The sequence below is a fragment of the Beta vulgaris genome, chromosome 7 (assembly GCF_026745355.1).
Source record: "Beta vulgaris subsp. vulgaris cultivar EL10 chromosome 7, EL10.2, whole genome shotgun sequence".
NCBI lineage: Eukaryota > Viridiplantae > Streptophyta > Magnoliopsida > Caryophyllales > Amaranthaceae > Beta > Beta vulgaris.
This window is the reverse complement of record NC_079208.1, coordinates 4837599-4860683: the sequence shown is the minus strand read 5'-3', so window position 1 is coordinate 4860683 and position 23085 is coordinate 4837599. Positions and strand designations below refer to the sequence as shown.

General features: G+C 34.0%; 1 protein-coding gene across 1 annotated transcript; it reads left to right on the top strand.

Annotated features, from left to right (window-relative positions):
* The first annotated feature begins 13943 nt into the window (after positions 1 to 13943).
* On the top strand, positions 13944 to 20180 carry LOC104898395 (hypothetical protein). Its single transcript, XM_010685478.4, has 9 exons — positions 13944 to 14511; positions 14625 to 14733; positions 15091 to 15156; positions 15293 to 15381; positions 16182 to 16269; positions 16372 to 16518; positions 16601 to 16693; positions 19104 to 19205; positions 19391 to 20180. The coding sequence occupies exons 1-9, from the start codon at positions 14267 to 14269 to the stop codon at positions 19931 to 19933; spliced, it is 1482 nt and encodes a 493-aa protein (XP_010683780.2). The 5' UTR covers positions 13944 to 14266; the 3' UTR covers positions 19934 to 20180.
* Positions 20181 to 23085: the final 2905 nt, after the last annotated feature.

The following is a 23085-nucleotide window of genomic DNA, read 5'->3' as shown; positions in this document are numbered from 1 at the left end:
AGGAATTGTTTTCAATATTATTTTTAATCCAAGTTGTTTGGAAAGATTTAGTTCTTAAAAAGTTATTCTTGAATTATTATTCAAGTGTTTGGAAAGAGTCTGTTCTTAAAAGGTTTGAATTATTATTAAGTGTTTGAAAATAGTTTATTCTTAAAGAGTTGTTCTTGAATTATTGGTGACGGAGTTTCCGAAATGAAAAATTGTTGTGAACTAACAAATGTGTTACTTATCTAGTACATTTCGTACTCAGTTTTATACTGACGCGTATTTCCTTTTTCCTATTTGGCTTTGCCCTATTTACCTTTTTGTTAAGCAGTTTTGCAGGTGAATTTTGGATGTGCGTTGGAGCATACTAAGAAGGGGATCTTCACCTTGATTAGAGTGTTTATTTATATCGAGTATTGAAATAATATTTACTTTTATTAATAAGAAGTATCACCCTGAAGATTGGCATTTCATTCCTGTTATTTTATATGTATATGGTTACAATTATTTACGTTCTCAATGTGCTTATGATGTAGCACCAGGCGGACTCTTAGCTAGTGTGTATCTTCCAAATTATAAAGGTTTTATTTTCATTTGGTAGAGTTATTGAGTTAGATCAGTTAAAACAACAAACTTGATTTCCCTTTATCCTTTTAAATTCGTGTTCTTGTATATATTTATGAGTTAAATTTAGTTTGCATGCGGATTAAACATTTTTTTTTTTGAAAGAGAAATTTTATTAATTGAAGGCCAAACACCATCTACTATATATATTAAAAAAAAACAAGATACAATCAAACAAGGTTATATAAAATTTGTCTTTGAAGAAACTATAATGAACCAGATCGAGCAATACAGCGTAACCCCCTTGTATTTGCTGAATCAAACAACTATTGATGAGAAATTCTATCATTGTGACATAGTTTGGGAAGAGCATTCTTGATCGAGCCATATTTACCGCATTCGAGATTCCAATACCTTCATGTTACCTCATGTTGACTCTCGAACTTCAACAAATAAGAACAGTTTATCATACCTAAAAAAAAAAACATACTCACAACTCCTATAGGGAAGAAGTAGGTCTCCACAATAGAGACTAAATAAATCTCATAAAGAAATACTAATTTATTCAACAAAACAAGAAAAAGAACTAAAAACTGATAATAAAAGGAAAAAGGGGCATACCATAGATGAATACATCCATGACAATTCCTAACTAATTAACAAGGAGTAGGAGAAGCTAGGATGTTAGAGAGAAAAGAGAAAGAGGGGAGGCTAGAGTTTCGTGACACACAATCAATTGAGTTAATTGTTGCATACATGCAGATTAAACTAATTATATTGAATATACATGATGTACTTAAAGAGTACAAAAATATATCATGCTGTTGAAATTCCTAATTCAAGGCATTTGAACAATAAAAAGATGAAATTTCCTTTTTTCATATATGCAAATTTTATTTTTGTTAGTTTCCCTAAGTAATTATCTCGATATTATCTCGACAAATAGCAAATGTTGGATTGTAGGAGGCTAGGATTTAGGAGTAAGAAAGAGGTAAAAGAAATCAACCATTCACAATCATAATTGATCAAAAGTACTGTTCACTGTTGGATTAACAAACCCCCCCCCCCTCCAAAAAAAAAAGTGTTGTAGGAAGATCATGAAAGAAAAACTGTTATTGTTTATCAATGTAATCCCCGTAAATTTATGCATTTTATAAACATATTTTAATAAATATTTATTTATATTTCAATATTTTTTAGCATTTATATAATTTATTTCTTGAAAGATTTATTATTTGAAAGTCAAAAGAATTATTTAATGATTTTAAGTTATCAAATATTTTATATAGTCATGCTTTGAAAAAAATCATTATATAACTAAACTAGTGGAGTTGAAGTGTAAAAGGATTTTAATATTGGGTTAGAGCAATCCAAACCTTATAACTTTTCCTATGAACATTTTCACTTAACTAACCCATCAAAACCCAACTCCTTATTGGATCCCTAATGGGGGAACCTATAAGTACCCTTATTTACACAAATTCCCACACATTAAACACATTTATTTTCTCTCTCTTTCGATCTCCCCCTATTTTTGGTTCTCTCTTCTTCTTTTCTTCTCTGTTCTTTCCTTCTTCCTCCACCTATTTCTCCCTCTCCCTTGGACTATCGCTACCGTGCCACCATTGCTGCCATCGTGGTGTGTCATCGCACGCCAACCGCCTCCTTTCTTGACAGTTGTCCTTCTCTCTCCTTCTTTGCTTGGTTATTTTTCTTATTCTTCAAGTTTTATTTAATTCAAATTTTATATTTTTAAGGATGGTTTTAATATGTTTGGTGTTCAAAAGTTATAGTTTGGTGATTTATTTATGAATCTAAGATTAAATTTATGTAATGAATGAATTAAAATTCATATTTACTCATTATGATTGAATTGGAATTTCAAAGCATGGATCTTTAAGGTTTTATGAGTTGGAAAATCATAGTAGTAGTTTACGAAATTTAGTATTCTTATGATTTTAAATATGTTGCTAGAAATTTAAAAAGAGTGTTGATGTTGGAGATTTTATGATTTAAACATGGGTTTTAAGGGTTTTTGACAACTAGTGTAGTAATACTATACTAGGAGGTTGTAATAACTAAGTTTTAATGAAATGAAAGGTTCTTAAACACTTTTACAAAGAGTTTAAAGTATTTTATTATTCCTGTAAATTTATAAAGGATTAATTGTGGATTTATATTGGTTGTTTTAGGCGGATAATTTAATTCCCTTTAAGCAACTTTTAAGGTTGTGTAAGTGGCCTCTCGATTTGTCTACATGAGATCGATACGTACATACATATGTGTTGAATGTGTTAGTATCGTGTCCTAAGGACGAGATTTATGTAGTATCATGTATAGGGAACTATTATTAATTCATATGTGATTTCTATCAAGTTGGATTTGCATGTTTTATGTCGTTGTGTGAAGCATGTTGGTTATAATATTTATATTATGTTTGTATGGAAGAATGATGCACGCATATGGGATTTGATAACTTTATTTTATTAATTCATAAGAGGGATTACTATATATGTTGGTTTGGAACATGATTGAATCATGTTGTTCTTTTTGAATTATTTAATTACTTTATGAGGACCGAGGGCCTTATTTGGTAAGTGGATTATTATATCTACGAAAGATTGGCTGGTTGTTGACTTGGTTCAATGAATAAAGGAAGGTTATGAATTAAATTTGGAATTAATCTTGGGTTGCTAAGTTGTTGTTGATCACCTTGTCTAATCATAAGATAAAGATGGAAGTTTAAGATTGTTTGTTGATTATATTATTTGTCCTACTTGTGAGTCATAACAAACGAATAAATTATTAATCATGTAAAGTGAAACGTGGATAGAAACAACTTTAGGCTTGTGCACGTCTGAAGTGTTTGGACAAATATGAGTTGGAGTACATGGTGGTAGCCCATGGCTTTTCTTGGGACCGGATTGATCACCGTGTCTTGTTTTTATTTTAAAAGCTTCCTCGATATCGTAGGTCAGGGGAATACTGAGTCGCGCTCGTATTTCGTCTACTAAATTGAAGATTGGTTTTGGTTAGACAACTCGCTCCATTGACTATTCCATATAAATTAATTAATCTATTAGTTGTGAAGTTTAATTTAGTAAACATTGTGTGCAATGTTATTTTATTATTATTTATCCCTATTTATTATTTATTTGTATCATGTTAGGAATGTTTATTTATTTATTATGTAGTACTCAGCTTTGTTCATTACGTGCTTTGTGTGTGTATGCTGATCATGGCTATGTCGTATTGATCATGTGATGACCCATTTGGTAAACAGTCTCTAGCGATCGATAGTGCATCGTTATTTACAGGTTTGAAGATGATGCATCATGGGTTCGTATTGGAGAGCTTGTGTTGACTATTTACTATATTTGACTTTACACTTTTCATGGTTGACTTTGACTTTTGTTGGTTTGGCTTTTTGGTTGATTAAGTTTTATTTCTAAAGTTTATTTATTACTATTACCGCTGCAAAATTCTGAATAAGCCGATATGTTATCAAACACAGACGATATTTGATAATTCTCTAAGTTTTATATTAAAAAGGTATTTCGAAAAATAGAGAATTATTGTCGGGGTGTTACAATCAATTAGCAGATAGCTGTTAGTTGTTAGCTGATTGTATTAGCTGATAGCTAATTGTATAAGTTTATTTGACTAGCTGATCGCATTAGCTATTTGTATAAAGGTGTTAGGTAAGTAGCTGATAACTAATTGATACATAATTGTGTAAAATGACCAAATAAGGCAATGTGTATAATCTATTGTTGTACCTTTTATTGTTTATTAGTGTAATTTTAAAAAACTTTAGGATATAAATGTAATTGGGCCACTCATTCCAAAACTCTAATGTCAAAAAGCCCCCCCCCCCCGATGTTTTCAAAAGAGCTTTTTGGGATCAATCAGCTAAATGAAACCTCTCTTTACCAAACACCAAAATTAGATGATTAACTAGTCAACTCCTTTAATATGAGTTGAAACAAATAAGGTTTATGTTTAGTTGAATATTAACATACTTTATAGAGTTCATTCATCATAAATCCCATATGTATGGTACACCCAAGACTAATTTCTGCACATTTGCTCATTTAAAGCTCTCCTTTTTTTTTTTGTACATTTTGCTTATTTGGATTTTAAATGAACAATAAGCCAAAAAAAATAGTCTTAGGTGTACCATGCTCATGATACACCCGTATATGATAATTTTTTTGTATTATATATAAGAGATATATACAAGCATTTATGAGTTCTACTTTTACAGAAAGTAAACTTACAAAAATTTCATCGAACCATAATATGCCTAGTTAGCTAAGGGGGTGTTTGGTTCATATAATGGTATTGGTTTGGAATGAGGAATGAGACCATGGTGGTATCGGTTTGGAACTTGATACTTAATACCTTGTGTTTGGTTTCATTTAGGAATGAAAAATCTTCTTGTATTTGATACCTAGAAGTAAGGTATGAGCCATACCCACCTCCCCTCATGGGTTTCTAAACCCCATACCTTATGGGTTTAAGGTATGGGTTTAAAATTTAAAAATAAGCTAAACAAACACTAGGTATGGGTTTTGTTCATTCCAAACCCATACCTCATACCTAAAACTAGTGAACCAAACACTCCCTAAATGGTCTCTTCTTATAAAGGGTCTCTTCTTATAATAAGCTAAGTAATATACTAATAAGTCAAGTTCAGCAAAATTTAGTTAAGTTTAGCAAAAGTAATTTTAGCTAAAAGAAAAATGAGTTAGCACTAGTAAGTTGGCTTATGTCAAATAAGTTAAGTTTAACCCTTAGAAAATGAGTTAAGTTTAGTAAATAAGTTCAGCAAATGCAAAATTTAAATAACTTAAATTAAACAAAATAAATTAAATTTTGCAAGTTGAGAAAGAACACACCCTAATTAAGTTGTATCAGTGTAATGTCTATTTTATTATTATATCTCTATCACTTGATCAATTACATTGTATTCTATCTTTTGACTAGTATATACTTTGTGTGTTGAGATCCTCTAGAGTTTCAAAATAACTCTACATGGTAGAGTTCGTTAAATATCAGTCGTTGATTAACAGATCAAAGACTTGTATTTTCTTTCCCAAAAATCCCCCTATTTTCCCCCCGAATATCCTGCCCATATCTTTTCCTTTCCCGCTAATCATGAGCCCTTGATTTTATAATATATGGTTAGGATTCAACTCTATTTTGTAGAGTTTTCATAAAACTCTAAAGGATCCGGACCCATACTTTGTGGGTAGGCAACAACAAACCACGATATTAGGCTCTTGTAACCGATATATTTGATCATTGATGGGTTGTAATAACACATTATTTTGTTATTATATTCTTGATTTGGGGGTTACAAATGATTGGTAACCTTAAGTTAATCTCTTGGATCCTTTCTCCTCAACTCTATGTATATCTTGATAGTTTCCATGAAGCTTACATCTTTTCTTCTATACATTTTTTATTTTCCTGTAACAAACTTTACCCCAAAACCCCCATACTTCTATAAAAGAGCACGGATATAAGTTTATATGGCTCCAACCTCTCACCCAAAAGTTCTTTTGTGTGATAATGATATGTTAATCATAGAGCACAACGAATACAATGAGTACCTTGGTCGCTTGGTCGCACTGATTAATTATGGTTTTAAGTTAGTGATTTGAAATTGCCACGATACGCTAAATTCTCATTTACTTTGTGTTAGAAAATGACAACCGCAATGACAGAGGACAATGATTATAAGGTTGTGCCGTGGTAGGAGACCACTGACTTGAAAGCAATTGCGTCATGACAATGGTGGTAATCGATCTGGCCGGAAAGCTCCCCAAGGTTTACACAGCAGCCTAAACTGCCACCACTAGCAGTATAGACTTTGGAGAATAGCACGAACCTAGGAAAAGGGAAGGAGAAAAAGAGAGAATGTTTTTGTGTATATTGAACTGATCAGGAAGCACTGATTTTATAGGAGGAAATCAGTCCAAAAAATGGAAGGCAGTAAAAGAGAAGGATATTACGGGATCGACATTAATCCTGTAACGATCAAAACGTTACAACTCTTCATCAGTCACACACGCGCTCAGTCCGAGTCCAAAAAGTTAGTTAAGTTAAAGTTTATTCCCCAAAGCCCATGGGCTAAAGCCTAGGCCCGATCCGGGCAGGCGGCGCGCGCGCGTGTGTGTGATAGCAAGCCCAAACCAAACATGACATCCAACCACAAAAGCATCTCAAGTACCAACTCAATAAGAAGAAGGAGGGAGGGAATATATAAAGCAAGGAAGTATTCCCTCCCACAAGCAATGTGGGACATTTAATGAAAAGAAGACAACAAGGCTTTTCAAGCCTTGATTCCAAACACCCTACAAAGGCTCTGAAAAGCAAATTCCTGGGTAAGGAAAGGAAAGTACTTAAGCATCGATATCTTTCGATTCGAATTGATGCATAGTGAAATAATGAGGCAACAACTTACTTTATTTAGTGAGTGCATTTCTCTTGAACTCACTAGAGTTCCGTTGAGACCCCCCACAACACATACCTACCTAAAGATCGTGCAGTCTCCGCGATACATCACAAGCGCTTTATAGCCATGCACATTCTTTGGGTCTAATAAGTGCTCTAGAAAGACAACCCAATCTTTCTTAGAAGGCGGCTTAACCTCCATACTTACGTAGGTAGTCCATCAAGTGTTTCTCAATAACAACACCTCGAAGGGATATGTAACTATTAAGAGCAAAAGCTCAACCTCTCAATATAAATCCATCAAGTGCGTCTCAATAGCACCACCAATAGGCTATGGATTAAAAAGCACTACCATGCGTCATAGGGATGAGAGATGTAGTGCAAGTTAAGATTTTATGGCTTCGTTTGACCTCAAACGGGTATCCACCTTAAAATGGTTATCAACTAATGGGATTTAGCCTCATCCCCCTCGACGACTCTAGGACAACTCTCCTAGATACCCCCTTAGTAAAGGGGTCCACAAAATTTCTTTCGGACCTTACATAGTCCAAAGAAAGACTCCATGTCTGATTCGTATGTGTCTCGATCGCTCCATGGTGGAACGTGTTATACAAGTCTGCTTCGAAGACTAGACCAAACGAAACATGACATCCAACCACAAAAGCATCTCAAGTACCAACTCAATAAGAAGAAAGAGGGAGGGAATATATAAAGCAAGGAAGTATTCCCTCCCACAAACAATGTGCGTGGGATATTTAATGAAAAGAAGACAACAAGGCTTTTCAAGCCTTGATTCCAACAATTTGTCCTATCATATTGTTTTTGAATTTAACTTTGAAAACACTAATAATTTTTTTTGATCCATATGAGCCACGAAGGCAATACAAAGTACAAAGAAGGGGAGGGAGGATTCGAACCTGTGACCTATCGTTCACAGCACCTTAATCTTTCACACTTAAAGAATCTTAACATAAAAACAATAGAAATTACAGAACTCACACTTAAAGAACCTTAACATAAAAACAATAGAAATTACAGAATTTTTTTTTTCACACTTAAAGAACCTTAACATAAAAAAAATAGAAATTACAGATTTTTTTTTTCACACTTAAAGAACCTTAACATAAAAACAATAGAAATTACAGAATTTTTTTTTTCACACTTAAAGAACCTTAACATAAAAACAATAGAAATTATAGAATTTTTTTTTTCACACTTCAACATAAAAACAATAGAAATTACAAATTTTTTTTTTTCACACTTAAAGAACCTTAACATAAAAACAATAGAAATTACAGAATTTTAGAGTAAAAAGAGAGAGTTTTAGAGTAAAAAGAAAGATTTGAGATGAATAGAGAAATTTAACTAGCTTAAATATGTATTTTGAACCAGCCAAGCAACAATACTCATCGTGAATTGTTACAAATTCATTAAACATGCATAATGTGTGGCAGTAGAAGTCTTGTGGCTTGTTGATTTTGAAAAGACGTAGGTCCACTGATCATGATTCAGCATGAGTCTCATTTGGGCACTTCCTCCTTAGTATTTGTGACAAATTTTGTGGCCACTCACTTCCCACTTTTGCAGTTCAATAATATACCTTTTTACAACACCTTTTGCGATCTCATTTTCATATAGTACACACTACACAGCAAATCAAACATTTCCTCATCTGGAATTTAGCTCTACAAAATGTGGTCAACTGAAATGATAAAAGCACCACAAAAACTAATGGAAAAAATATACTTGTCCATTTTTAGGGTAATGTGGATTGCATCAAATCATCAATCATGATCATGATCATGATGATCTTGGGGGGTAGCACTTGGAATATGTAGTTTATCTTTTTGGCATGTTATTCATCATGTATGCTCCATAACTAGAGGCAAAACTTTATGATTTTAGAAGTGCTAAATCAGTAATCATGCATCTTGGACGTGCTTGTGTTTATCATTTCTCCGGTGGATATTTGTTAACAATAGGTATGAAGTTTAAGCGATTCGATAAATTACTAAGAAAGATAAGGATTATAATATCAAGAAACACGGAATAATATATAATAGTATTATAGTCAGCTAACTCGGCTCTATACATATCGATCCTCTATTTATTTCTGTGAAATTTTCAAAAATTTTTATAATAAAATTGAATACCAGGTAAATTAATGATAACATGTTATAATCCTCTAATAATAATAAAAATTAATTAAGCCAATAAAATTATTTATTGACGTGTTTTGTTCAATTATATATTTGTTGTGAATCTAGACATAATTTCTTTGTCATGTGAGTATCAAAAAAGGGGTTATCGAGTAGTATTACCAAAATGGTTTAACTTATTTTATACTTTTCGCCAATTATGAAAATGTTATAGAAACTCATTTCCAAAATTTTAGCCATATTTGTCTCATATGCATTGTAAAGAGAGTTAAAAAGAAGAAAGAAAATAGTGGCTGAAATGATCTAGCTACGAGAAATTGTAGAAATAAACCAGGGGAAATTCACTCAAAGCAAAAATTAATAAAGCTAAAAGTTTAGGATAGACAAAAAAGGATTTTGGAGTAAAATTTAGACAGAGTAGAATGCTTAGTGAGTGAATGTTGATATAGGATTTTTTTTCACCTTATTTTTAGTAGTGATTAAATGAATAGGCTGAGATGAGTTTATGTAAGGTCTAATAAGGACTAATAAGGTCTAATACGTTTGCATAAGTTTAGTTCATAAAAAATAAGCAAAAACAAGGTTTCATACCAATCACGATTTTTCTCCACTCTCTCGTAATATTGTCGTAACACCCTTAATTAATGCTAGGTTTAAAAAAAAAACACTCACAAAATAAGGTCTAATAAGTTCGAATCATTAAGTTCAGTTTAGTACTAAAATATGTTTAGATAAGATCTAATAAGGACTAATAAGGCCTAATAAGTTCAGGTAGCTTGAAATAATTAAAAATTAGTTGAAAAGAACAAGCCCATAAATCCATAATGATACTTATTAACTATCATGCTAGTCTTGTACATTTGTACCTTGTTCACACTAATATTAGTGCGGAATAAAGCCATCCAAATGATATAGTGACCTTTTTTGTTATATAGTCACCTTTTATAATCTAATAGTCTATCATTATCTAATATAACGACAACTTTTTTTTTTTCATATCACTCTTTCCTACATAAGTTTATTAACACTTTATAGCGAAGTAACCTATTTTCTTTTTCCCACATAGTCACCCTTTACAATCTATATATAGCAGTATAACAACTCCTCTTTTTATAAATATATTTTTTGAATATAGTGATTTTTTTTAATAAATTACATGTAATAATATTATGTCAATAGTAAATTTAGTGTAGATTAGGTTCATATAATTTTTTTTACTCTAACTATAATTGATTACTGAGAAGCAGTATCTCTAGTAAAAACAAAGAAAATGAAACCATTATAAGAGAAAGTTACAAACTTTTGCAGTTTTGTTTGCTACATAAAATTTTCAGACTACAACATTTTCACAAAGAAAATTCACAAATCACTTGTAGTTTTAATTTGGTAGAATTCACTTGTGGTTTTGCTCTTATTTGAAAATAAACTCTGAAGTTGCAAAGGGGCCCACCAAAACAAAGAAAAGCTACTTGTTTCCTACAATCATATGATTTATTTTCCAAAGCTACAACAAACTTTTTGTTCTATTGGTTGACCTACTAACTCCAACTTATACTTATTTGCAAGCTAATTCTAATACTACATTGCTGTTGATGCTCTAAGTATTGTTCTTTAAATAGTTGTTGATTGATCTGAACATGTGAAATGAAAATTTGCTTTTAATATTAATACACTACACTAAAACCAAATAAATACGTATCATATTATATTTACATGTAGTAATCACATTTGATCACGTTATCACTAAAAGCTACACAATGAGAAAAATATGAACTAGTGTAACTTTAGACTTTAGTGACGATTCTTACAAATTAAAATAACTGTTACCTTTTTTTTTTCCTTTCAATTATAATATTTTTATGTTAGTCAAAACCCTAAATTTCATTATATACTACTCCCTCCGTCTTTTTTTATTTGCTACATTTTACCATTTAGGGGTGTCTCAATTTATTTGCTACATTTGCAAATATTTCCATATATAGTACATAGGTCCCACACTTTATTTACAAATTTGCCATCACTTCCTTCTTGATTTTGTAAAATGTTTCCATATATAATACATAGGTCCCACAATTTACCTATTTGCTTTTTTGTTAATTCCATTTATGTCAATGGTCCCCACTCCCTCCTTGGTCTTTGTGAAAAAGTGCTTGTAGCAAATAAAAAAAGACAGAGAGAGTAGTAGTGGAAACAATCAGATACAAATTATATAAATAATACAAGAGAATCACAGTATTACGACTAATAAAAAACGAATATAAGTGTAAAAGTTCAGATGCACTTCATGTTTGCATGCTTAACATTTTTATTAACTACAACGTCATTGTGGATAAACATCAATAATAAAACTATACAACAAAGACAAAATGTTAAGTACAACGTAATTAGTTTTAATTATGGTATTAGGTGGATTTTGTTTTTTTTATTATGAAAGATAATTGGTTCGAATACCAATCCTTAGAGTTGGCAAACAGGTCGGGTTAAAACGGGTTGGGTCATAATCGAGTCAACTTTTTGTTCGGGTCGGGTACGATTACGGGTTAATATCGGGCCATGAGATTTCGGGTCATATCGGGTCGGGTTAGAACGTTTCGGGTTAAAACGGGTCAGGTTAGATCGGGTTTTCAATCTCCCAAATAAATAAAACACATATAAAACTAATGAGAGTATATTAAATAATTCATGGACAGTGGCTAAATTATATATAATATTTCAATATAATATTTTCCTTAAATTTGTTTAAAAAGTAACTAATATGATAACTTTTCGGGCCGGGTTTGAGTTGTGGTCATCATTATCTGGTCATTTCGGGTCGGGTAGATTCAGGTTTGGGTAGGTTCGTGTTCGGGTCTATTTTTATTCGGGTCGGGTTATTTCGGGTGGAAAACGTGTTTTGGGTCGGGTATTTCGGGTTGGGTCAATTCTGCTGGCTATTACTAGCTGTCAAAGCGTACAAGCTCAGAGGAAGACTAAGGATGCGTTCTCTTCAACTTATTGGCTCTGAACTTATTGAACCTGAATTAAACTTATTGGAACTTATTAAACCTGATTGGACCTGATTCAACTTATTGGGTCTGATTGAACCTGATTTGAACTTATTGGACCTTATTGACCTGATTAAAACTTATTAGACCTTATTGGCCCTGGTTGAAACTTATTAGACCTTATTGGACCTGATTGAAACTTATTAGACCTTATTGGACCTGATTGAGACTTATTTGACCTTATTAGACAAAAAATTTGACCATTAATAATAGAAATATTACCCCTAACATAAATACTACCCCTCAAAATTTATTATGAAGTAATAATTATTAAAATTCATCCTTTAAAAAAATAATTATTATTAATTATCTCTTATGATAATTAATTTACTATTTATATATTTGCCTATACATAACTTTCACCACTAATATATCTAATAGTTTTGTTTTTATTTTATAAAGCACTAGTAGAAAATCAAAAATTGATTAATATTTATTGTTAACAAGTTAAAATTGGCACATATGAAAAATTCTAATAATAACAAGTATAATACTATATAATAATTGTGGTACTTTAATTGAAATTCTAATAATAACATAATCAGCTAATAGTGATATGAAATTATGAATAATAAAATAATAAACAATAATACAAATGTTTATTGAACATTGATTGTTTGGACCTTATTGGACATGTTTAGACCCGATTGGAACTTATTGGACCTTATTAGACTTGATTGGAACTTATTGCATCTGATTGGAACTTATTAGACCTCATTAGACTTGATTGGAACTTATTGCCCTGATTGGACCTTATTGCAACTTATCTGAACTTATTGAATATGAAACTTAATTTTTTAGATTGAGGAAAACACACCCTAAATAGCCTAAAATTAAATGCCCAATATATTGTTGGGATGAGGACTCGAACTCTGAGCAATATCCTAAAATTCGGGATGATATTTTAATGAACTAATACCTCTTCCTTTATGGTATTAGGTGGATGATAACTAAAATGTTAACTTAAAATCTTGGACTCCCTAATTTGAGTAATATACTAGAGTAATATCTACCTACTCGTCAATTCCAAGTCACGCAAATCATACCCATTCATTCCAAGTCAGCCAAGTCAACAAGTTATAAGTATTAACTTTAAGGAAAAATTTAAATTATGAAAAATAAAAATGAAAGAACAACAAAAAGCCAAGTCAATGTTCCATCTTTTCTAGCTTACATCAACAGAAGAGTCAAATTGTTAATTTTTTCAACTTTATATAAAAAAATAATATTTCATGCGCTACTACAACTAACCACTATATGCCTGTACGGGCTCTACCTACCCATCTTATTAACTGCTTATTAATATTTAATATAATATAATAATTAATATGGAGTATATACTTCAAAATATTTAGGATGAGACAGATGTGCAATATATTTATGTACAAGAGTAATAGATGGTATGGCTTTCTATCTTTCGATCTCAGAAGTCTCAGAATTGACAGAAAAAGCGTAATTTTTGTAAGAGTTCCAAACTTTTCCCACTTACAACGAACTTCAACTAATTTTACTAAAGGAAAGTGTAAAAGTCGTCGTTCCTTAGTTGGTTGAAACATTTTTGCCTTACACTTCTTCAGTCCTTGAAGTACAACTTCATGCTATTCTTTCAATCTCCAACGAATTTGACCATTAATATCTATTATTATACATTAGTATAAATTTTGAAAATTTGATATTAAAAAAGGTATACATTATAACATACTTATTTAAGAAGACTTCACTTGATAATAATATTTTTTTGAAACTAGAAATGAAAATAGATTAATAAATTAGAGACAAAAATATGTAAGTGATTTTCATAAGATAAAATCTAACCTTTTTCTTAACAACAAACATCTCTTTTTTGCTAAATAAAAATGATGATTTAAAATTAATTCGTCTTACAATAAATTTATTACACATCCGACGAAAAAAAAAATAAAAAAAATCCAGCTTAGCCTTCCCGGCAAAACATCTTTCATAAATTCTCTCTCCTCTTCTCCCCTCCCCTCCATACATCCTGATCATCTCTCCACTCACTCTCTCTCTTTCTCTCTCCTCCAGAAGAAAAAAATGGAGGTTGACACGTTAACTTCCTCAAATGCAGCGCCATTTTCCTTCTCTGAGCTCCGGCAATGCAACCGACAAACTTCGCCGGAGACCGAGTCACTTCCGAGTCTAAGCCGCGTTGACTCAGTCAACGACGATTCACCGGTGAGTCCGAGTGCTGTTGCAGCGTTGAAGGTTCAGAAAGTTTACCGGAGTTATCGCACCCGGCGTAGGTTAGCTGATACCGCCGTCATCGCCGAAGAACTCTGGTATTTTATTTTCTCTCTCATCATTTTGTGTGTGGTATATTTTTTGTGTGAATTAATGGTGGTTTTTTGTGTGAATTAATGGTGGTTTGGTTGTTGACTGTAAATGGTGGTAGGTGGCAAGCGATTGACTATGCTAGGTTAAGCCATAGTACAATCTCCTTCTTCAATTGTCCTGAAACGGCGGCGTCTCGTTGGAGTAGAGTCAGCTTAATTGCTTCCAAGGTTCTTTTTGTTTTCTGTTTTTGTTTTTGTTTTTTTTGAGAACATAGTACTATTTGTATAATTTGTATGTTTACCGAGATAAACGGAACAAAATATAATTATTAAATCTTTGGTATATATAGCTTCTAGAAGTACATATTAGTAGCATTTTGATTTAATTGCGTCAAATTCCATTTGCATTCTATTTATGAAATCTGTTTATAATTCTTGTGTACGAATTGTAGTGGAGATGAACTTTGTAGTATATAGTCGTAAAAAGCTAGATATAAAGTCGAAGATAAGTTGAGATAAGCGAAATAAGTTGGAAAGAACGGACCTTTTAGTGTTGTTGTTTTGATTTTGGATTGTATGATACAGGTGGGGAAAGGTTTATCCCAGGATGCTAAAGCGCAGAAGTTGGCTTTTCAGCATTGGATTGAGGCTGTAAATATCTCTTTTACTTCACTTTTAAGTGGTTTTTTTTTTTTTTGTTGTTTTCTTTCCTTTAAAGTTTTGGATTAGATTTGAATGCTTTATTTCTCTGGGTTGATTTCGATAGAATTATGGTATTTTGTTATAGATTGATCCGAGGCATCGTTATGGTCATAACTTGAATCTTTATTATGATGAATGGTGTAAAGCGAATTCCGGTCAACCGTTTTTCTACTGGTAAGTAAGCATCATTTGGGTCTGGAGTGTATTCTGATTCTTGAGTTTCTTTTTCTGTTGTTGAATGGGATGTACTTGTTTCGTGAGCACCTTTTTGGACAAAAGATTTGAGATTGTGTTCTTTTGGAATGCTTTAATCTATGAACTTAAAGTTGATTAATGATTGTTCAATGTGTGCACTGCTTTTCCATAGCATGTTAGCAAACAATTGGAAGATACGATATGCCGTCTATATGGAACTTGTGTCCCACATGGTCCACTAAGGGGCTGATGTGCTGGTATATGGAAACTTTTTCCCTTTGGAAAAAGCTTAGGATTGGGTTGTCCCAAAATACTTACTATATGGTGTTGGAAATCATCTGTTTGTCTAGAAGTTAGTTGCAATTTGGAGAAGTTTATTCTGTCGGAACAGGGAAACCATTGGATTGAGGAACTGCATTGCACAGTCGTTTATGTATTATGCATGGTGACAACAGCCATCAGTCTTGCTTTACACTGTGATCATATGTTATTTCTTTTCTTACTCTTGAGAAATCATCTCATAAATCTTACATTATCCATCATTTGGCTTCACCATTAATCCCAAATCATAGGTTCTGTTTATTGCAAGTGTCCTGAATTTCTAGTTTCTACAGACAGATCAGGATTGCACAAAAGTTTGGGCAAAATTTTCTGCCTTTAATAATACCTGAATGTTGATTTCTGGGGGTTTGAGATTCGTGTTAATTTTTGTCAAGTGTAATGTGCTTGGACAGGGACACAGGGTGATGGAAATCATTTTGGTTGTTGTGTCTTTGTAGGCTGGATGTTGGAGATGGCAAAGATATAGATCTTAAAGTATGCCCAAGATCAAAGCTACGTGTTCAATGCATCAAGTATCTCGGACCTGTATGAACTTTTGCAGATTAAGCTACTTGTGGAGAATATTATAATTTCCTCTTATATTGTCAATTTTTTTATGTTAAATTTTTGTGCCATTGTTCTTTGCAGCAAGAGAGAGACTATTATGAGTACATCTTTTCTGAAGGGAAGATTATTCACAAGCTCTATGGGGATTTGCTAGATACAAGGAAAGCTTCAGAAGTGACAAAGTGGATATTTGTTATGAGCACCTGCAAGAAATTGTATGTTGGTGAGGTAAGATTTCATGGACAGCTCAATACTATTTGTTTTGCGGTGTGCCATCACTGTAAACTGATACCTTCCAAGGTTATTGCAGAAAAAGAAAGGAAGATTTCATCATTCTAGCTTCTTAGCTGGAGGAGCTACCTTAGCTGCTGGACGACTTATTGTAGAACATGGTATTCTCAAGGTTTGTTAAACTTTCTCAAGTTTCTTGTTATGGCTGTAGTTCACGCCAGAACAGCTCGCTGAAACTTTTTGGTCTTAACCTTGATGCCTCTATCTGCTCCTACACAGGCTAAACCTTTTTACATTATTTAACTGTGTAATTTTCAATTTACTTATTTTTTAGAAGTATGCTCAAACCACACATTAAGAGTATGTGTGGTCTAGTTTGCTTTATTAGTAGTCAAATTGGTTGGCTAGTTTTCCTCACTAGCTAACAATGAACAAATTACAAGACACTTACAATTTAGGATACCACTGAAAATTTGCAATCATGTGCATTAGTGCTACAAGCGGTAGTCCTGATACATACTGAAATTCATGCACACTATTTTCATGTAAAGAGTTAAGGCTTAGGGCTAAAAAGTGTTTGGCACTGTAAATATCTATAATAATGGCAAAACTGGGGAGAGAGAGAAGGAAACTGTAGCCTAGTAGACTAGTAGTCTACATCATATAGCAAGTCTTCCTTGCAAATCTTTCCTGAGAACCAGATTCATTCTATCCTTTAAAGCTTGAATGACTAACCAAATGCATAACCACAAATTATGTTATAAAGCTGATGACATTACCGTAAAAAAGGAACAGGGACATAAATGATATCAGTAATCAACCTTACAAGCTATCAAGCTCTTTTTTCATTCAACAATCACATACTTACAACCTAATACCTGTTGGCTATTTATAGTACAAAGTTGAGCTCCTAACTCTTATGAAGTTGCTGATCAGCACACCTTCACCATTTCGCCTATAACTCCTTATCGGTTTATCTTTTGGCTATGAAACCAATTGGACGTTCCAACGGATGCTCACACGCTGCATTTTTGGACCACAAAAGACGGCTACCCAGAAGAACACAAAAAGATGCCAGAATCTCGCTGGATTGGCGGTGAACCAATATGGAGGTTTCCTCCTTTGGTGGTTTGCTTTGTGGCTTTCCTCCTTGCTTAAGCTAGCTCCTCACTTACTTAAACGAAGTCCAATGGAACAAAAAGGAGGCAAAGATTCAGACTTTAACTCATTGCCCAGTTTGCAAAATCAAAACTGTGCAAAATAGTTTCTGGAATAACACCTAATCTAGCTTCTAATTTAACTTTTAAGTTAATCTGACTATTACAGAAGGACCCTAATTGGCTAAAAGAAATTGTAAAATCTATTATAAGTAGAATAGAAAAACCATGTAAGCAGATTCTAAGTCCCGTTATGCATCAATGGGCATTTGAAGTCTTAAGGATTCTGATTTAGCAAAAGCTTGAGACGTTATAACATAAGTAATAGTATGTGTGGTCTAATTCGCTTCTTTTCTAGTTTCAAAGATATGAGTTTCTGTTCATACGTGTTACAATCAACCACAATATCATGCTTTGTTTTTGCATTAATCTTCTGGCAGCCTATTTGATATTTTGTGCATTTATGTGGTTTCGATGGCATATGCTGGAATCAAGGAAAAATATCGCGAATGCTGTCGCGATTGCGATAATGTTTGCGTTGTCGCAGAAGCGGCTTGTAACGGATGAATGGAACCAATCGGGGCCAACGCGACGTGAATTTTTTAAAAATGTTCACATTGATATGTTCTAACCTTATTTGCGATGTTTTAGTTTATGAAGCGTTATTACAGCATAAAATAATCACATCTATCAGAATTATGTTCCATCACCTATATAATTAATTCATAAAATATTTTTTGCCCAATGTTTGAAAAGAAAGGATGTAACAGGGATAAAAACATTCGGCGAATTCACGTTTCAGAATGGACAAAGCGGCAAGAATTGTGATTTTTATTATGGAGTTTCGTTATGGGATTTCGTGGAACGGCAAATCCAAAATCCGTTAACGGGAGAGTTTTAATTCCATGACTGGAATCCAAGTTCTTGCGGTAGCCAGAAAGTCTGATCCTTCCGTATTCTGATTAGCTCTAGAAATTTCTTATGCATGTGTATTCCCCGAACATTGATTTTTCAATCATGAGGCTGGAATTCAGCTGAGGTCATGTTGCTATGGTTGTAGCCACATGATGCATTGAGATGGTTATCTCAACTTGTGTAGATACAGTTCCATTGTGCTTCACAAGTAACTTGCAGTTTGTCTTGTGTTTAGGGAAGGACACACCAATTTGTGGAGCCAAACATGTGATTTCCTCTATTTAATGCAGCTGAGGAGCTTTATAATTGATGATATTTAATCTTACTGAATAAATATAAGTTTGTTGTAGAAGATCTAATCTCAATCATATAATTCGTTAATGCTTTCTTGTATGCTTATTAAGTATGGATTGGCAGCTCAAGTTACTACTGGCAATGCTATATTTATTTTGTAATAGTTTACTTGTGTCCTTTTCTGGCGTCTCATATTCAATCAATTCTATTTTGCAGTCCATCTCTGCATATAGTGGACATTATCGTCCAACTGATGACCGCCTTGACACCTTTCTTTCATTTCTAATGGAGAATGGTTTAGACCTTGATGAAGTTGAGGTACTATGTGGTTCTTTTCCTCTACTCAATTTTGTTGGATGCATATAACTAGTTTATATCCTGGCTTGAACTAGTTGGCCAAACTTAGGTGCAACTTCTGATTCTCATCAAAATGATATGTGACTCTTGAATTTGATAAACTTAAATGGCTGACATAATATACTTTTGTCCCACTCTACTTCCAGATCCAGCGTTCAAATGAGGACTACTCTACATACGAGGACAATCAATCAAGTAGTGCAACGAAAACTGGAGTATCGGATCCTGAAACACTAGATTGTATTGATAATTCCCTCAAAGCCAAAGAAGAAGGTGCGATACAAGAACCTTCTCTCTCTGAGCAGGCTGAATCCCGAAATGAATACAGAAGGACTTTGTCTGGTGGTCTTCAAAGCCCAAGAACAGTGGTGCCGAAAGAAGCAATTCTTCAAAGAATCAACTCAAAAATGGCAGATTCATATGAATTGGGACATCAGCTCTCAAGGAGTTGGTCAACTGGGGCTGGGCCTAGAATCGGATGTGTTGCTGACTACCCCTTAGAACTCAGGTTTCAAGCATTGGAGTTTACTGCACTCTCTCCCAGGCATGTAGTTCCACCATCACCGCTCAAGCATGACGTACCTCTTCCTCCTCCTCCTGCGCTGTCATTATCCTTGACACCCCACCTAAAACAGCAGGAAGAAATGGAAAATCTCCCCAATGGTAAACTTATTTGCACAGACAGCTAGGCATAACTTGGGCATATTGTTGCAGGTTCAACCGTTCAAGACATTATGTTGTGGATTAATATTGTCGAACAGTACTTTGTATGGCTTCGGTAAGAGATAATTTTGGTACTCTACTAAATTGTGCTTGCACTTGCTCTTTTGGTAATAGACTAATAGAGCAAGAGATGAATCTTACATGGGTTGATATCCATTAAAGTTATCTTTCCATAAATCTACTTTAATCTCAAATCTGATTTGAAAGGAACTATATAAAAGACTTGCACTCTTTAGCAGAAATAAATGGAAGATAAGCAATTCATGAGATAGAAGAAAAATTGAAGAAAAAAGGAGAGAGCACCAATAGCTGGAAACCTAGAAAAATGTTCCCCACTCTCCCTTCCCCCCCCCCCCCTCCTGCCTTGGTTGGATTGTCTGCTCCTCTCGGGCAGGATCAAGGTACTTAAACGAATAAATGGCGAGGTAATTCAACTAGGGCTGAAGCGTCTTTCAAGTATGTGGTGAATTCGTGGAGCGGTTTTAGGGGAAATACTCCAAGTGCTTCCTCTCCACCAGCTCAGTTTAGTGAAGAAAATGAGGTATTCCTTCCAAAATCTGAAAGTGTTTGTTCTCCGTGGGCGACTGCCATTGTTTTGAAACCTTGTGGGATAACGTTTTCATCGGACTATTATGGATCTTAGGTAAAGAAATTATGGAAGCTCTCCAGGTCATACAATACGTTTCCGGTGGAAAAAGCTAATTACTTCCTCTGATCTTTATAGTTTACCCCCTTTCTTTTACAGAGTTTTAGGAGAAATAAGGTTGTGGCCTAGGTCATAGAAAAAATAGAAACTATTATTTTATAATAAAGTTGAATGTATATGTGATAAAAAGTTAGTGGTTCCACTCCAAAAATGGAAACAAAAGAAAGGGGTAAACTAACAAAGGGCATCCCAAATAGAAATACGGGTAAACTAATAAAGATCGGAGGGAATACATTAGTAACATCTGAAGAGGAATCTGGGAAAATTCTATCCTTCGGACTTTGGTTCCTAAATGGTATGTTCATTGCAGTAAAGTAATGGGTGCCTGGTTTCAAACGTGTTGAGATCCTCTAGAGTTTCAAACCATCTATTAATAGAGTTTCAATAATTCCGTTATGGATTGAGTTACCTGGACTCCCGAAAGAATTTATACTGAGAGTATGCTAAGGCAAGGCAAATTGGGAATTTCTTAGGCTCTACATAAAGGGTGACCTAAAATCAATTGCGGAAGGGAAGTTCAAATTTGTAAGAATACCGACAATGATTGATATAGCAAAATCCACTAGTGGAAAAATCCCCTTCCGATCAAAATCGGGCTTACTTATTCGGTTTTGGTCCAAATCGAATGGGCCCGGATCAGCTGGCAAAAGTAGTTGATATGGTTGAAAATAGGTCAGTTGACCGGTCAACCGATTCGATTTTAGTCGAAAACTGGATCTATTGACCGGTCAACTTATCCGATTTTAGTCGAAAACCGCATTAGTTGATTGGTCAACCAACCGATGAGTAAAAAAAAAAAGACAACTAGATTTGCAGAAATGAAGGAAAAAAAAAAGAATAAACGATAAAAAAGAAAAAAATGTCGAAAGGTTGAGAATTTCAGAACGAAAAAATTAGAGTTGATCATTTTGGCCCGACCCGATTTTGGGCAGATTTTTTTCGGCCCGCGGTCGAGCTTGATCAGCCCGATTTTTTTTTGGCTTTGGGCAAGCCAAAAAGCTAATTTTGGCCCGAAATAGAAGGCTTTGGGCATAAAAATTCGACCCGAATTTTGGCCCGACCCGACCAATGGGTATTTTTTTTTTTTGCCCCGGCCCGACCCATGATCACCTCTAGAAAAAATAAAAATGAACGAAAATTACAAAAAATGAACTAGATGTAACTAAAAAACGAAAATTACAAAAATTGGACTAAATCTAACTAAAAATCGAAAATTACAGAAAATGGTAGAAAAATGAACGACGAAGGAAAATTATAAAATGAAATCTAACTAAATCTGGAATTACAATGAAGATTTGCAAAGCTATAAATAAACGAAAATTATAACCTAAATATACAAAAGCGAAATCTAACTACAAAAAAAAACGATTTTTCACCATATATTCCTGACAATTTTTTTTACACCATATACCCTTTCCACTTTTGAAATTCACCATATACTTTTCACTTTTCAAAAAATACGTTCATTTACCCTTAATGACTAACGGCGTTAAACTCCGTTAGTCATTACTCCCTAAACTCTCCTTTAATCCTAATTAACCAACTTAAATCTAAGCCTAACACTAACCCTAACCTCTAATCTAATACTCTAACCTTAAACACCTCTCCCCCACCCTAACCCTAACCCACCCTAACCTTAAGTAAACCCTAACTCTCTCTCCCTAACCTACCACTAGCGCCACCAGCACTCCCTAACGCCACCACTTAACCCCACCAGGCCCCCTCCCCCATAGACCCACCTCCCCCTCTCCCGCCACCCTTACGCACAGCAACACCCTCGTCGGAAAAATGCACACCCCCATGTTCTCCCTCTCCTCTGTTTTTCGTCGGAACACTCTCTCTCCTCTATTTTTCGTCGGAACACTCTTTCTCTCCTCTGTATTTTGGTCGGTCCTCTTTTTTCGAAGGGGAGGGATTCTGCGAGATTCGAAGGGGAGGGGGGATGTGGGAGTGTGTTTAGGGTTTTGTGGAATTCACAGAGGAGGGAGGGGATGTTCGTGGAAGTGAGAAAGAACAAAGGAGAGTGTAAATGGGAGAAATTTAGCTTTTCAAGGGAATGTGGTGAATGGACTGAGAATTTAGGGTTTGGGAAATAAAAGGGGGAGTGACGAGGTGGGCCACGTGCAATAATCTGGGCTGCGTGTAGTGATCTGGGCCGTGTTTCTTATATGGACCAAGGGGATTAACTGAACCGATCATTTCAATCGGATCAGTTAATACAAAACCGGATCAGTTAATAAACTGATCCGATTCACTAAAGGACCGAATCCATTTCTTTGCGCAACTTTCCCTCCCAATTTGCGGATTTTCGGATCCGATTTTGTAAAAACTGGATCGGTTACTAAGTGACATATAAGGTTTTTTTCCACTAGTGATCTAAGAAACACTCGATCTGGATTGGGAACGTTAAGC

Excerpts from the sequence above, each read along its gene's own strand:
- LOC104898395 (XM_010685478.4), top strand. The coding sequence starts at position 14,267 with ATGGAGGTTGACACGTTAACTTCCTCAAATGCAGCGCCATTTTCCTTC. Across the intron at positions 14,734-15,090 it reads TCAGCTTAATTGCTTCCAAG|GTGGGGAAAGGTTTATCCCA; the intron begins GTTCTTTTTGTT and ends TGTATGATACAG. Across the intron at positions 15,157-15,292 it reads TTCAGCATTGGATTGAGGCT|ATTGATCCGAGGCATCGTTA; the intron begins GTAAATATCTCT and ends ATTTTGTTATAG.